Genomic DNA, 14,443 nt, shown 5'->3' with positions numbered 1-14,443 from the left:
AAAAGATGCAGAGCTTGCAACCATTTTTGTGATGCTAAACTATTTACGATAGTTGCTTGCTTCTGAAAAATTGCACAAAAATACCATCCCCGTGTGCAAATAAAGTGACTGACAGTCATTCAGTTGTATGTAGCTGCAAATAACTAAAACTGGCTAAGTTGATTGAATTCAAGAATGTTGTATAGAAACAATCATTTTTAGTTATTCTTTCAGCCAGCCGTCTAATTTCGGACTTTTTGGCTACTAGATGACTATAACTGAAGTTGACTACAGTCGAATATTTTGTTCGAGATAATCACTTTTAGTTACTGATAGTCAGCCAAAAAGTCCGAAATTAGACGGCTGGCTAGTCAGTCACAAATTTTTCACACGGGTCGACAAAATTGCTGGCCATTTTTTTCTCTCTCAAAACCCCACCCAAATTCCAATTCCATTTATTTTTGCTGTTTTGTGTTATTTTTTCTCTCTCTGGTTGCGATGAAAAAAAAAACATGCTTTGATGAAAAAACAAAATGTAAGTTGTTCGATGAAAATGTCGCACGCTGCCTACGTCAAACTAAACTGCAAAAAAAAATAGTTCGATGCAATTTCGACGGAATAATGTTCCTCCAACGAAAACGGGCCATTCTTTATTTAGGTCAAAATCGCTTGTCTTTCGCTTAGCTTGATGCAGCAAAGCCGAGTTCATTAGGTAACGCTCTCATATTCATGGCAGACGTAAAATGTTAAAAAAAAATTTAGAGCAATTTCCTTCTTTGCATTCACAGACATGGCTCCGGCGAAAAAACACACGAATTACTGCCGTACACTTGAGCTTCGACAAGTGCAAGTACATGAAAAAAACCTTCCTTCGAACAAAAGAGACGAAGAGTGAAGTTAGTGCGAGGGGCGCATAGTACGAAACTGGAATGGGCTTAAATGGGAAATGCAATTCGTTTGTATAACACTGACCACGACAGTGCATGAATCGAATAAACTTTTGTTCTAGCAATCCGTGCGCAGAATAAACTCTCTAGCTGTGTGTGTGTTTTTTTTGCTTCATTTTTCGTTGCCATTCATTACATGAATCAATGTTTGAAAAACTGCAATTTTTTTCATACGCTCGTTCAATCTCCATTCTGTCTCTGCTCTCATCTCGTTGTAATGGAAAGAAAAACATTTTGGATTGCCAAAAACTCGACACGTCTCGATCTTTACATTGCAACCGGGTTTTTCTCTCGCTCTCTCTCTTGTGCTCCGTCAATAGTTGTTGTTGTCTCTTCTTGTTCCGTGTTCCACCTTCATTCTCCCGTTGTTGCAGTTATGCTACGGTTGCGAATTCAAGTGGAAATATGGCAATGAACATTGAGCCACATAAAATATGTGTGCATCAAATGTGAACTTTGCCATTTTAAAGTTTGTGATGTGAACATTACACATACAGAGTACACATATACACACTAACTTGCGATGGGGCCTCGGCAGTGTTCACTCGATTTCTCGCTCGACGAACACAATCAGCAAACACTTGCCACACAATATCGCTGGAATATAAACTGAATGTCATGTCGATAAAATTTAGTGAGTGAAGATGTAATGCACGCTCCAATGAGAGAATTTATGATCGAGTTTAAAATGTGTTGTTGTATGTTCAAACATCGAATGCCGAACACCGAATCACTTGCACACACACATACAAAGAATCAGAAGAGAGAATGATGGAAGAAAATCCTTCGAGCATTCAACGTGATGGTGCATACACACGGGCCAGTGGTAAAGAGAGAAAGAGAGCAACAAAAAAAAAACAAGCGCAAAGAATCAAGTTTAAATTTACAATCTCAAATTGGAAAACAGTTTTAATGTGGTGCCAATACATTTGGTTGAATGCACCATCAGTGGTGAGCGAGCGAGCGCGAGAGAGGAAGAGAGAGAGTTCCATGTTTTGGCGAAATCAAGCGCCGAATTTCGGAGAATGGAATAAATGGGAAAAATTGAAACAAATATAAACGAATCGAAAGCACCATGTTAAATGTTTTAGCAATGATTTTTAGGACGATGTGTTTTTTCTCCTTGTTTCTTTTGTGCGCTGTTACCGCTGTATTCTAAGACATAAACTTCAACGGGCGAACACAATGATAAATTGAAATCGAAATCGGGAATGGTCTCTCAAGCGTTTGCTGTTCATTTAGTTTTCCACACGCTGAGCCAAAAGTACACATGCACAGAAGAAAAAACACTTCGCCCACGAAATGGTCGAATATTCCCCTGGATTTCAATTTATTTTTTTCGATTGATTGCCCGGATTGCAGTAAAGCCCAAGCCAAAAGACATTCAATTCCGAACATTTTCGGTTTGAAAAATTGGAGGGGAGCGCAAAATGAATTGCACACAGTCCGCTCTCTCTCTCTCTCTCTATCCCTCTTTCTTGTGCGCTCACCAAATGCCCAACACAACGAAATGATTTTTCCACTTCATTTCTGCGACATAATTACATTTCATCGATTTGCTCGACAGCGATGCCAACAGCAAAACGAGCAGCTCGAAGAAAACGTGAATTGCACATATAATGAAACGACAATTGAAATTGGATTAGCTTCGACTGTGCACACATACACACATACATATACACACACAATTGGATCTGCGAGAGTGCTCAAACTCATGTTCATACGCGGATTTCAAAAATCATCGGAGAATATCTGGGTAACAAATGGGATTGCATTTTGATCTATTCGCATTCGATGGATAGCTTCGGTTCTTGATGTGACCGGGGAGTAAACAATGTGTGACGTTGTCACACACAGAAACACAAAGACGATTGCCTTTGATAAGTCACAGCAAATGATCAATGGTAATCCAGTTGGTGCTCTAGAAAAATCTGTACAGCACACATAAATCAAATCAAGAGACGAAGAAAACACTTTGTGAAAACAGTGCAAAAGCTGAGCAACAACTCAACTTTAAGTGTCTTGTTGGCTATAAAACCGGAATGAAACAAAGGTATGTAATTTTAAAGGGGCCAGTTTCCAGTTATCACGATTTCTGTTGTGGATGTGCTCGAAAAATTTATAGTGATAATTTTTCTTCCGCTGCACTGACGTCCGTTACTTCGACAACGATGACGATGACGATGACGACGAAGGGAGCGAGCGAGCGAGTAAGCGAGAGAAAGCAATTCAAGCATTTTTATAGAAAAGAATTTAATAAAAATGTTTCATTCGCATTCAGCACTTCTCATTCTCGTTCTGCCTGTGAATTCGAGAGAGTATCCTTCGGGTAGGTGTTGAGTGTTGACACATTTTCAAGCGACGTGTTGCTACAGCAAAACCATAAATTGTTCGAAGCATAACATCAAAATATATTATAGTAGGATATAGAACGCAGCAACCAGTACCCGTACTACGTTCACACAGCACGAATGCATTCTCATTCATTCATTCGTTCGTTCGTTGTGTGTTTCGCACCCTTCTTGCACGCGACTCCCCCTCACTCTCTGCATCGTTGTAACGTATTCAGTATATGTGAATGCCGAGTGTTTGCTTTCAAATTATACGCTTTTGAATCTTATTCAATAACATACTACTCCATTCTTTCAATAGAAATAAGAAAACGAAGCATTTTCTTCCATCTCGCATTGTTTGTATTGTCTCTAAGTCGAACAATCCTTTTTTTGCGTATGGCGCGCGCGCTCAATCGTGCGATGTGAACGGAAACATCTACTTCGTTTTCTTGATTTGACAGCTACCAAATACACACATACACCCATGTATACAGACAACAGGCCATGAAAAATGTTCTCTGCCGCCCATAAGAAAAAAAAAGAAATGCAAAGCGACACGCGAAATCTGTGTAATTCAATGAAATCAGTAAATTATTAAATTATGAATGGCAATCGTGTGTTTTTCTCGAATGAAACATAATAATGATGAATAGAAGCGAATGCGGATGAGTGTAAAATGAGTTAAATAAACCCAAACCAAGCGAAATGCAAACACGCATGGATTTGAATTGGCCCCGTTCGAGCGAATGAAATGAGGCTGTGCAATGAATTGCGTCGCACGCGTAACAAAATGATGCGTAATTTACGGATTTGTGAGGCTCGTAATTTAATTTTTTGAACAGATGTCTCCACATTACGATTCAATAGCGTCGAATAATGTGTTTAAATTGAGATATTCTGAAATATGTGTCAATGCTTTTGCGTCTTCACGACACACACACACGTGCTTCGCCATTCAGTTGGTCTGGCACTAACGAGCGGAACAAGGAAGAAATTCGCGCGACGCAAAGTATGGGTATGAACGAGAAAAATCGAGCTTAAAAGCATTTGCCATAGTTTGTAAATTATTGGCGCTGAAAATGGTTTTATTCGCATTTTTATTGGTGAAATTTGCACACATGCTTACTTCATGCCTCACTGATCTCATAAATACGGAAAGCTTTAATAGACCGAACTCAGCGCATATACACACATATTACAGGCGTTTACATTTTAAGTGCAAACAAACATGCCGATAAGTCTTCTACGATAAAAAGAAAAGGACGAACGTCGTTGTTGTCGTTGTCTCCACATTCTTTATCACCGTGTGTGTGTGTGTGTGTGTGTGTGCGCGCGCTTTTCTCACTCAGTTTAGGAATTATTGTTATAAAAATCACTCGCTACACTTTATTCGCCCACATAAATTTTTTATTTTGCTTTACAATTTACCTCAAATTTCCCGTTGTCGCCGTTGTTGGTGTGCATACCAAAATGAAGCAATCCAATGAAGTGAAGAAGGGAGCAGTGAGAGTGCTCATTTGCCTCCCCACGTTTAGGTTATGTTTTATATCATTCTTATCGCACGTGCTAATATATATTCCTTTTCCGTACACAACGTGTCAAGGGAAAGTATAGGAATTGGTCCCGAAAACTTTTTTCGCAAAATTGGTTTAGATCATCATAAAAACTCATGAAACGCGTAGAAAACCACTTTTTGAGACACTTTTCCGTTCGTGTGCCGTCGTTGTCGTTGTCGTTGTCGTTGTCGTTGTCGTCGTTGGTGTGTGTTAACACGATAACTCAAAAAATAATTGAGATAATCAAAATCTGGAAACGCCAAAAGTTTTGTATTTGAAAAACTTAGTTTAAGTTCGAAGATGAGCCATTTTCGATTTGATCCTGGGGTACTTGCCCTAAGAAAAACCTCAAAAAATTGACACTTTTGTATGGGAGGTACCTGTAAATCGACTCCGATTGGCTTCAAACTTTCTGAGATTTCATTTTTTGGGAGAAAAATAAGATTCTGGAAGTTTGAAACCAATCGGAATCGATTTACGGGTACCTTCCATACAAAATTTTTGAAATTTTGACTAAAATTACCGATTTTTGGACAATTTTGTATGGGAGGTACCCGTTAATCGATTCTGATTGCCTTCAAACTTTCTGAGGTTTCATTTTCTGGAGAAAAAATAAGATTCTGAAAGTTTCATGTTGATCGCATCTGCAGAAGTTTGGTTTTTGGCCCTCAATTTTTTCCAAGAAAATTTCGACAAAAATTGAGGACAAAAAATCAAACTTCTGCAAATGGGATCAACATGAAACTTTCAGAATCTTATTTTTTCTCGAAAAAATGAAACCTCAGAAAGTTTGAAGCCAATAGGAATTGGTTTACGGGTACCTCTCATACAAAATTGTCGAAGTTTTAGTTAAAGTGACCGATTTTTCACTTTATTTTTATTATTTTATCTTCGCTGCCTTTATTTCAAGAAAATTCACAAAAAATAACCAAAAGTACCTACAGACAACGCAGGCCAACGGTACGGAAAAGTTCGGGATTACCAATGTAATTCTTTTTATTTTCCATTGGATTTATGGGCAAGTTTCTCACTCACTCCCACTTGTTCGTTCAATGTCTGTCGAAGAGTCGCTGATTTCTGTGCGATTCGACACATAGTTGCTGCTGCTATTTCTGTTGCGACATTTCTTCAGTGGAGGTAAAATGCAAATGCGTCAAATATATGAGCTTAAATTTACTTACGTGATGTAACCAGCCGCGGCTTTTAAATGCCATGCAACGAAATCATCTCTCTCCATCGTGTACTTAACATACGACGACAACGACTCAGTGCCACATTTCGATTCGTGTCAGTATGGCATGAGCATGACGACAATGACTACGACGACAACAACGTTGGCACACAAAATAACCGTTTTCTTGAGCGCGCTTATAAGCGAACTTCGGCGGGTAATAACGTCTAGCGAATAACGCATACAAATAAATCCGTTCGGCACAAAATTCTGTATTTGGCACACTATTCCAATGTATACGCTTGCTTTATGCGGCTGCATATTCAAAAGGCAACTGAACGAGTGCGCGACACAAGAGACACGCGGTCCGGGGACCAGAGGTGAAATTGTTTTGTGTAGATACCTTTTTCGACTTAATATATATTTTTTTTATAGTTTATGTATGTTTTTTCTTCTTCCTCTTCTTCTTTCGGTTGTGGTGCCTGTGAGTTATTTACGGTGACCTGGAAGCGGTGAATAAGGAAGAGGAAAGGAACGAAAAATGAAAATCGCATAAAGCACGGAACAGGAACAATAAAATGATTATGTGGTAAAAAAAAATGGCAGCTTTTATTGGCTGCATACTTTTTACGCTGAGGATCAAATCTGATTATAGTTTACTTAGACGACGTTTGCCCATAACTTTTTGGTGGCCGACCTAATATTTTCCCTGTGAAAAATTGCACGTTTTCTTAACCAATCCCGTTACCACCGTTTCGTTTCTTTCTCTCGTAGTTTTTTTTCTTCTTCTTCTCTCTGCCAATTCATTCACTTTTTCGGAACTTATTTATTCCATCTTTTTACCTGGAATTCGTATTCCGTTTTCCGGTGCACACAATTTACTGGCTCATGAAGAAGAAAAAAAAACCGAAGAAGAAACGAAATTGCACGCTCAAATTTCTTGAATGGATATAGTTGAAGCGATTATTTGAATTCTTTTTCGAATCTATCTCTCTCTATTTCGGTGCACAGCGCACGAAGTTTTGAATGCGAACGAACAAGAAGCATGTACATTTGATTCCATTCTTTGCTTCGTTTGACTTTTTCTTCATTGTTCTTTGACGGAAGCTGAGCAACGATTTATTCAAATGTAATTGCAATTCCAACTTCATTGTAACGCCGTTGCTCATCCGCTTTCTCTTTCTCTTGTCTCTGGTTCGTCTGCCCGCCGATAAACGTTGTCCAGTTGTTTTGGGATGGCGCGGGCGTGAGCGAGTGAATTTGAATAAAACATTCATTTGCAAAAATGAAGCGTTTAGCGAAAACATGCAAATGTTTCGTCAAAATGTGCATTCCACTTGCTCGCTCTGGCTTTTTTTTCCAAATGGAAACTTTACCACATCCTGTGAACATATTTACATAGAAATTGATGCATTTCGCTTGGCGTGCTTGTGACGTGTTTTTTTTTGTCGCGTTCGATGTGCCGTGGCAAGAGAATGGGGGCGCACGAGCGAATGAGCACGAAAATGCGCAACAATGGAATCGTCAAAAGTGATTCGATAAAGAGAGAAAGAGAGACATTGAAAAAGTGTCCCCATTGCACATAAATAACAAAAAAAAACCGAAAGAAAATTTAAGCTGAAATAAAAAGTTATAAAACGCAAGAGATTTTGCTGCCAAAAGTTTTTGATGTGCACACACAAAAACTAACGACAATATTTCGTTAAATGGCTATCAATAGTGGCATTGAGTATTCAAAAATGACGACGACGACGAACAAGTCATATGGTGGAAAACTGAACCAAAACCGTTTGCCATAGCCCACCACCCACCTCCAAGACAATGTGATTGTCTGTGTGAATCGGCCATTTGTGTGAAGTACGGTTGCAGCTCCTTGGGAAAATTATGCAAAGTTGTGATTAAAAAACAACGAACGAACGAACGAAGGAAGGAGAGCGAACTACCACTATTGAATATATGATGTCGGCCGCATTCGAAAACTTTTCGCCTGTGTCAATTTATGAGCATTCCGTATGCTGGAGAGGATTGTCAATTTAGAGGAAAAATCAAAGTTGGTACACGCGCTCCCAGCATGTGTTCGCGTGCCCGAGTGCACATTCACATCGAACGAACGATCAACGAAGACAGAGATGAAAACTAATATCGTTCCGAATAAATTCAATGTAAACGCAAGAAGTATTTTCCGGTCGCTGGAAGTTTCCTCAAATGATGATACCATTTTTTTTCTTTTTTATTTGCATATCTCTTCGCGCGTAATCAAAGTATGTGCTATACAATATACCGACTGTCAGCGACCCGATTTTAAATATATACATATATAATTCTCGAACGAATCTATTTTTATCATTCAAAATACGGAGAAAATCTTTATCGGCTGTGTTTGTGCGTTGCTTACTCAATTTGGACTGGCACAAATCGTTGTATTTATGCCGTAATGTCTTCATTGATGTTCTTCAGTTAATTTGTTTATTGCTTGGCTGGAAATGAGCTCGTCTGTGTCAAAACATTCAACAAGACTATTGGGATAAATTTAAAACGCACAGATCAACTGCTTTACACCCCAGAAAGAAAACAAAGCGTGGCAAACCAAATCCTATATTTTCTCGCATTTTATTACCGAATCGCATCAATGACACAGCATCATTTGCCGTAAATGCGAACGCGCCCCGACTAAATGCAATGAAATCAGATTAAATTTGTGTTTCTATGAGCGAATTGTGGCGATATTTTAATGACGATGCGCATCATAGAAATATGTATCACACAGTTGTGTATAATAAACATTTTCCCTTCTCTCTCTCTCTCTCTCTCTCTCTCTTTCTCTCTCTCTCTGTCTCGTTCGTCCATTCAGAGAATCGGCACTAACAAGGACATTTAAAATCAATTCAAGCGAAAACACAACGAAAAAAAGCAGAAGAAAACCACTTCATTTAAATGCGAACCAATTTTTTTTCTACTCGTTATTCTTACTAAAGAAAATTCTAATGACTAATACAAAGCAGGAGAAGAGGACAAAGAGCAATTTGTTTGTACGAGAAAATATGATAAAATGACTACGTGTTTGAGTACCGATTTGAATCTCATGGAAAAATGTCCAGTCCATAATCATTTCGCTCAAGAATATCTCCGTATCTCTTTTTATCTCTCTCTTCCTATTTCTCTCATTCGAAAATGTCTCGTTCGCCCGCATTTGCATGAATGTAATTTGTGAAATTGCGTTCTCGTTCGCTTGTCATGTGTCGCACGTAAGGAATTATAATAAATCCTTCGTGGCTGATAAATAGAGAGAGAAAGAGCGAGATAGAGAGAGAGAGCGAGTCAGCAACAAATGGACAGACTGCGTATGATACCGGCTTTGTGTTTCGGAGCTTCGCTTTATAAATAACATTGAAGTGATTCGCATGTTACATACCCGCGATTTAAACCACAACAAAGAGCGACAGACAATCATGAGAGGTCGATCTGCGGCCGTCAACGAAACAAAAACAACGCGATGTGGCTTTGGTTTTGTTTTTTTTTTCTTTTAAATACATCGTCTGTATGTCTGACCGGCTATTGTTGGATTATTATTAAACACATTATATGAAATTATTATCATATTAAAAAATGCATATCCAGAAATGAATACGCGAAATGGATGTGTATCCAAATTAAGATTGAGACAAGGACATCAAGCCCAGAGCGGTACACATTTTCATCTGATTCCCTTGTTAGTATTTGCATATCGTCGACAGATTCACTCGCTCACTCACTCACACATACACACACTCGATTGGAAAAGCAAAAAGAGAGATGATAAAAAAGCAGTGAGACCGTTACAAACACAACGATATGGATGGCGAGCGGGCGAGCGAGCGAGCGAGACAGAGATTATAATGAATGGAGAATTTGGGCACGCATGTGACATGCTTTGACTTTATGGCTGTCGCTTTGCGGGCAACAAAGGTAAACCACCATAAAATCAAATGAAATATCATTCGACGAGACGGCCAACAAAGAGAAAAACCATGTTCAGATATTCAACGCTACGATAAAATGATATACAATAATGATTATTATTGAGGTTATTTTCATCGGGAGAGCCAGCGAGCGGCAAATGGAGAGTGTGGAAAAAAGCACGAAATGGAAAATTGCCACAGATAAATAATACAACGAAAAGACAACGAATTCACAGATAATTACGTTCTGAATTTGCACGAACTTGTACATTTTAAAACGACAATTTGGTTTCGTTCTATTTAAAAACCTCTTTTCGAATACGAAAATTCGAATTTGTCCGGTCATTGAGTCTGTGAATGGGAGAGAGAAAGAGAAAATAATAGAAGATATGGAAAGAAGAAAATGCATTTGCTAAATGGATTCACATTTCGAGATTTGATCTTGATTTAATTTGATTGGATTTTCTAATGGGAGCCGTCATTATAACTACATTTGCTGCAGTCTCAAGAGTTGTCCGAAGCGATTTTCGGCGAAAGTGTGTCTCTCTCTCTCTTGCTCGTTCTCAGAAAGGTCACTCGAGGCAAATATCAAGGGGATTTTTCGCTTCAAATCACCTCTCCATCTAAAATCCCATTGAATTATGCCAACAATGCTAAAGCGGCACAAGCGTACAACAATACCATTGAATCAATTAGAATAACTTTTCAATGGCGAAAAGTACAAGATTGCAGTGTCAAAATTATTCAAAGAATGCCAAATGTTCATTGCTTAATTGCATTCGCATGTGCATAATGTGAACGCATACACACACACACACATTATGCGATGCATTCACTCAAACTCATGCAAAAACTTGCACGTGCAAATAAATGGCATTTGTAATCACCTATTTATCCGTAGTGTAGAGGCTTAATGGCGTTAGAATTTGCATGTTAGCAAACGGATTATTTATTTAGCTTGGCCAGCAATTTTCCATAAGTTTCATATCAATGGCCAACGGTAACTGAATATCTACCGGTGTGCCTATACATACATACACTGGGCTGTTTCATGAAAATCTCGCTGTGTCAACATTGTGAAATTGCTCATGCAGCAAACAAACACTCGTAGAAATTATTTAACGGATTTTGAGTGGCAAATCAAAAACTTTTCCCCCAAAAATTCTATTGCAAGTGTACGCTCGGTTGAGTCAACCGAGCTACCCCCACGTGGTATACAATACCTGTTCTGGATTCCCAAACAATTCTATCGTCTCTTCTATGTCTCTTTCCTGTTCGCTATTCCCTTCTTGCTATCGTAATGCCTCTTTCATCCTCTCTCTCTCTCTGACACACTCACATTCTCACTCTCTCAATGCAATCCCAGTTAAGATGAACCTCAAACAATTTTCTCAAATGAATGAACATGCACACCGAAAATAATCCAAATAACAATCGCAAACTGCAAATAAAACTTGCATTTCACTTCAGTTATTTATGCATAAAATGGATTTTCGCCGTATAGAAACTGCACAATACCAATCCCACACTTCAGTTCACCGTCATATTCCGCTACATTTGGGTTTCTATGTCAAAAATTTATAGCAATCCGTTTAATAACAATCGAAAACACTCTCTTCGTTCGTTATGCATATTTAAAGTTTTCGGTTTTGTTGATCTGTGCAAAATGTTTCGGCATTCACTTTTGAACTTCCCACTGACATTTTTCATTAGGATTTTCCACCGCTACCTCCTCGTTTGCTGTTCGCCGAGCACTTGCTCGCTCGTTCTGCGTGTTCAAACAAGTAATTAAGAATTTCCCGAAAATCCCATTTGCTTGAAATTCAAGCATGAAATATGCGCTTTCACTTCACTTTATATTCAGTTTCAAAATCTTTAACATCACCGTTTTTTCTCAAGCTGTTTACTGTTGACGCTCCAAAAGTTTATGCAACTTATCGCATCTCTATAGATTTTGCGTCAGCATTTCAGCGAATGACGCAAAACATATTCTTCGGCTGCTTCTTTTTTTCCAGGAGTTCTGGAATTTATTTTTAGAATTTTACTGTTAAACTCTTTATTGATCTGGATTTGAATAATAAATGAATGGCAAAATAAACAAAGAAACGCAGTTATCTAGTTATTTTTGGCTAAACAACCTTTCGGAAGGTATTTATTAATAAAGCTTAATTTAATATTGATTCGACTAAAAATAGTGGATGTAGAATAAAGTGCAATAAAAACAAGGTATAACCGCGCAAAGCAATTTAGAGTGCATTTATCTCGACAGGTTCAACTCTGGATTTTATGAATAAGTATTTTGAAATGGATCAAAGCAATGGATCAACGTTGAGATTCCGATGAGCATGCTAGATGCTTGTTTGATGATTCTGCCGCATTCCGTAGAAATGTTTCTTCTTCACCAGAGCTGCTATTGCTGTCATCGATGACGATAATTTCCGGAGCGAGCGATTTACAAAACGTTTCAAAAGGATCCACTTCGTTTGAAATGTCAACAGAAATATTTTGTTTAATGGAGTTGTTTAAGGTTATTGAATCTAATGGAGTAGTGAATGTTTGTACCAATATAATTGGCTCAATGTTAGTTGGATGTTCACTGTCGAATGCCATTGTTTTTGAGTTGGTAATGTCAATAGCAGTTGTTGAGATTGAGTCCACAGCTGGAATGTTTAACTCGTACAAAGGAATAATTTGGTTGGTTCGGTTTTCAGTCACCAAACTGATTTTAACTTTCATTCCGTCCACCACTTTGTCTCCTCCACCTCCACTCCTTCCTCCTCCTGCTGTTCGTTGTTCGTCGACTGTCGTTTTTATATTTGCTGCACCATTCAAACCGTTATTTATTTTATTTCGAAAATACCTGGTGTCATAGTGTCTACAATTGAGTGAAGCTTTTCGATAGACAAAACAGCGATGGCACTTTTTGCAAAAATATCGTTTACGGCGAAAGATATATGGCGATGGTCGCGGCGTTGGTAGTTTTTTAATTAGGCTGCTGTTGTTGCTGCTCCTAGTCCTGCTGTCGTTGTCATTTAACCCTTTGTTTTGACCATGCTGCTGTATTTTATGCCTATTTAAATTGCGTTTATGCTGAAATTGATAGCCACAAATGTCACATTCGAAATGCGTACTTTTTTCGTGTGTTGCTTCGTGCGTCGCCAAATTGTGTGTGGTTTGAAAAGTTCGATCGCATTCTTTGCACGCAAATGGTTTTGGTGCATCGTGAATTTCGTAGATGTGCGACCGATATTTGGTGGCCGTGCCAAAAGATTCGGAACAATTCGGAAATGTACACTGCCATGGGGCCACATTTCGATGGTTCAACCGAATGTGATTATTCAGCTTGTGTCGCTTTAAAAAGGCTTTTTCACAATAACGGCATTGATTCTCCGAATTTGCATGCATTTCTTGATGCTTCTGTAAACGATCCATCGTTTCAAAATGCTTTTGGCAAAATGCACACGCATACCTTTGATGTTCATATGCCAGAAGATGTGCCTTTAAATTTGATTTCCATCGAAAATGTTTGCCACAGAAATCGCATTTAAATCGTGCCTCACGCTCTTTGTGTATACGACAGTGTGCACTCAAACTGTTTTGGCGTGAAAATCTTTTCGCGCATATGCTGCATTCATACACTTTTGTATGTTGCTCAAGCAAATGCTTTTGCCAATGGCATTCATCGTCAAACGATTCCGAACAAAAGCCACAACAGACTTTTTTATTTTCGACGTGAGTTCTTTGATGCGTTCGAAACGTTGATATCCATGAATATGACTTCCCGCACAGCGAACATTCATATCGATGGTACGGATTCAGTATGCTTAGTTCGCTTTGATATTCGTGGAACTGATTCACTATACAATATTCACTGTTGCAAACCTTACACAAATCCTGTTTACTTTTCACACTCTCTGCTGACTGGATAAGAGTTAAATTCAACGGTTCCTTTTGAAATGAATCCATTTTGTGTGTTTGTGTCGAAGTGTTGAATGCTGAATGCTGCTGCGATAGTCACTGCACTCTGTTTCTCATTTGCTACTATCTCATTTCACCAGACATTCACAATTCAGGTAACGACCAAACTCGGCAGTAAATTTATATGAAATCATCCAACGCATTTATCGAATCGCATGCATGGCATGACATTGTGTACAAGATTCGTATCTCGTTCTATGAATATACACATTTTGTTGGGAATGCATTGCCAACTGTCATGGTAGCTCGTGCGATGCATACGCAATTTGCGAAGAATAAACATGCTTATTTGAACAATTTTAAAATTAAATAATGATTTCACGAAGTATCGACATTTTGCGACAATTTTGCTTGATTTCACCTGTTTTCTTCGCTCATTTATTCCTTAATCTCTTTTTTTTTCGTCTCATTCATTGTCTTCGTCTCTTTATTTTTGGATATTTTACCCGCCATTCCTTTTGAAGAGCTTGAACGCTGTATTTTTCTCTCGTTCATTGATGCTAATTCTTGTGAAATTGAACGCGGTTCGTTAATCGTCTCT

General features: G+C 38.5%; 1 protein-coding gene across 1 annotated transcript; it reads right to left on the bottom strand.

Moving 5' to 3' along the window:
• Positions 1 to 12,049: 12,049 nt before the first annotated feature.
• LOC129566234 (zinc finger protein 383-like) lies at positions 12,050 to 14,027 on the bottom strand. Its single transcript, XM_055441985.1, has one exon. It carries the CDS (start codon positions 13,888 to 13,890, stop codon positions 12,247 to 12,249), a length of 1,644 nt encoding a protein of 547 aa, XP_055297960.1. The 5' UTR covers positions 13,891 to 14,027; the 3' UTR covers positions 12,050 to 12,246.
• Positions 14,028 to 14,443: the final 416 nt, after the last annotated feature.

This window comes from Sitodiplosis mosellana, unplaced genomic scaffold (genome assembly GCF_009176505.1).
Source record: "Sitodiplosis mosellana isolate CC-2019 unplaced genomic scaffold, AAFC_SMos_1.0 Smas_scaffold_3, whole genome shotgun sequence".
In the NCBI taxonomy this organism is placed as follows: Eukaryota; Metazoa; Arthropoda; class Insecta; order Diptera; family Cecidomyiidae; genus Sitodiplosis; species Sitodiplosis mosellana.
This window is presented reverse-complemented; position numbering and strand designations above follow the sequence as displayed.

What these genes read in the sequence shown, in the direction of transcription:
- LOC129566234 (XM_055441985.1), bottom strand. Translation starts at nt 13,890, where the DNA reads ATGGATTCATTTCAAAAGGAACCGTTGAATTTAACTCTTATCCAGTCA.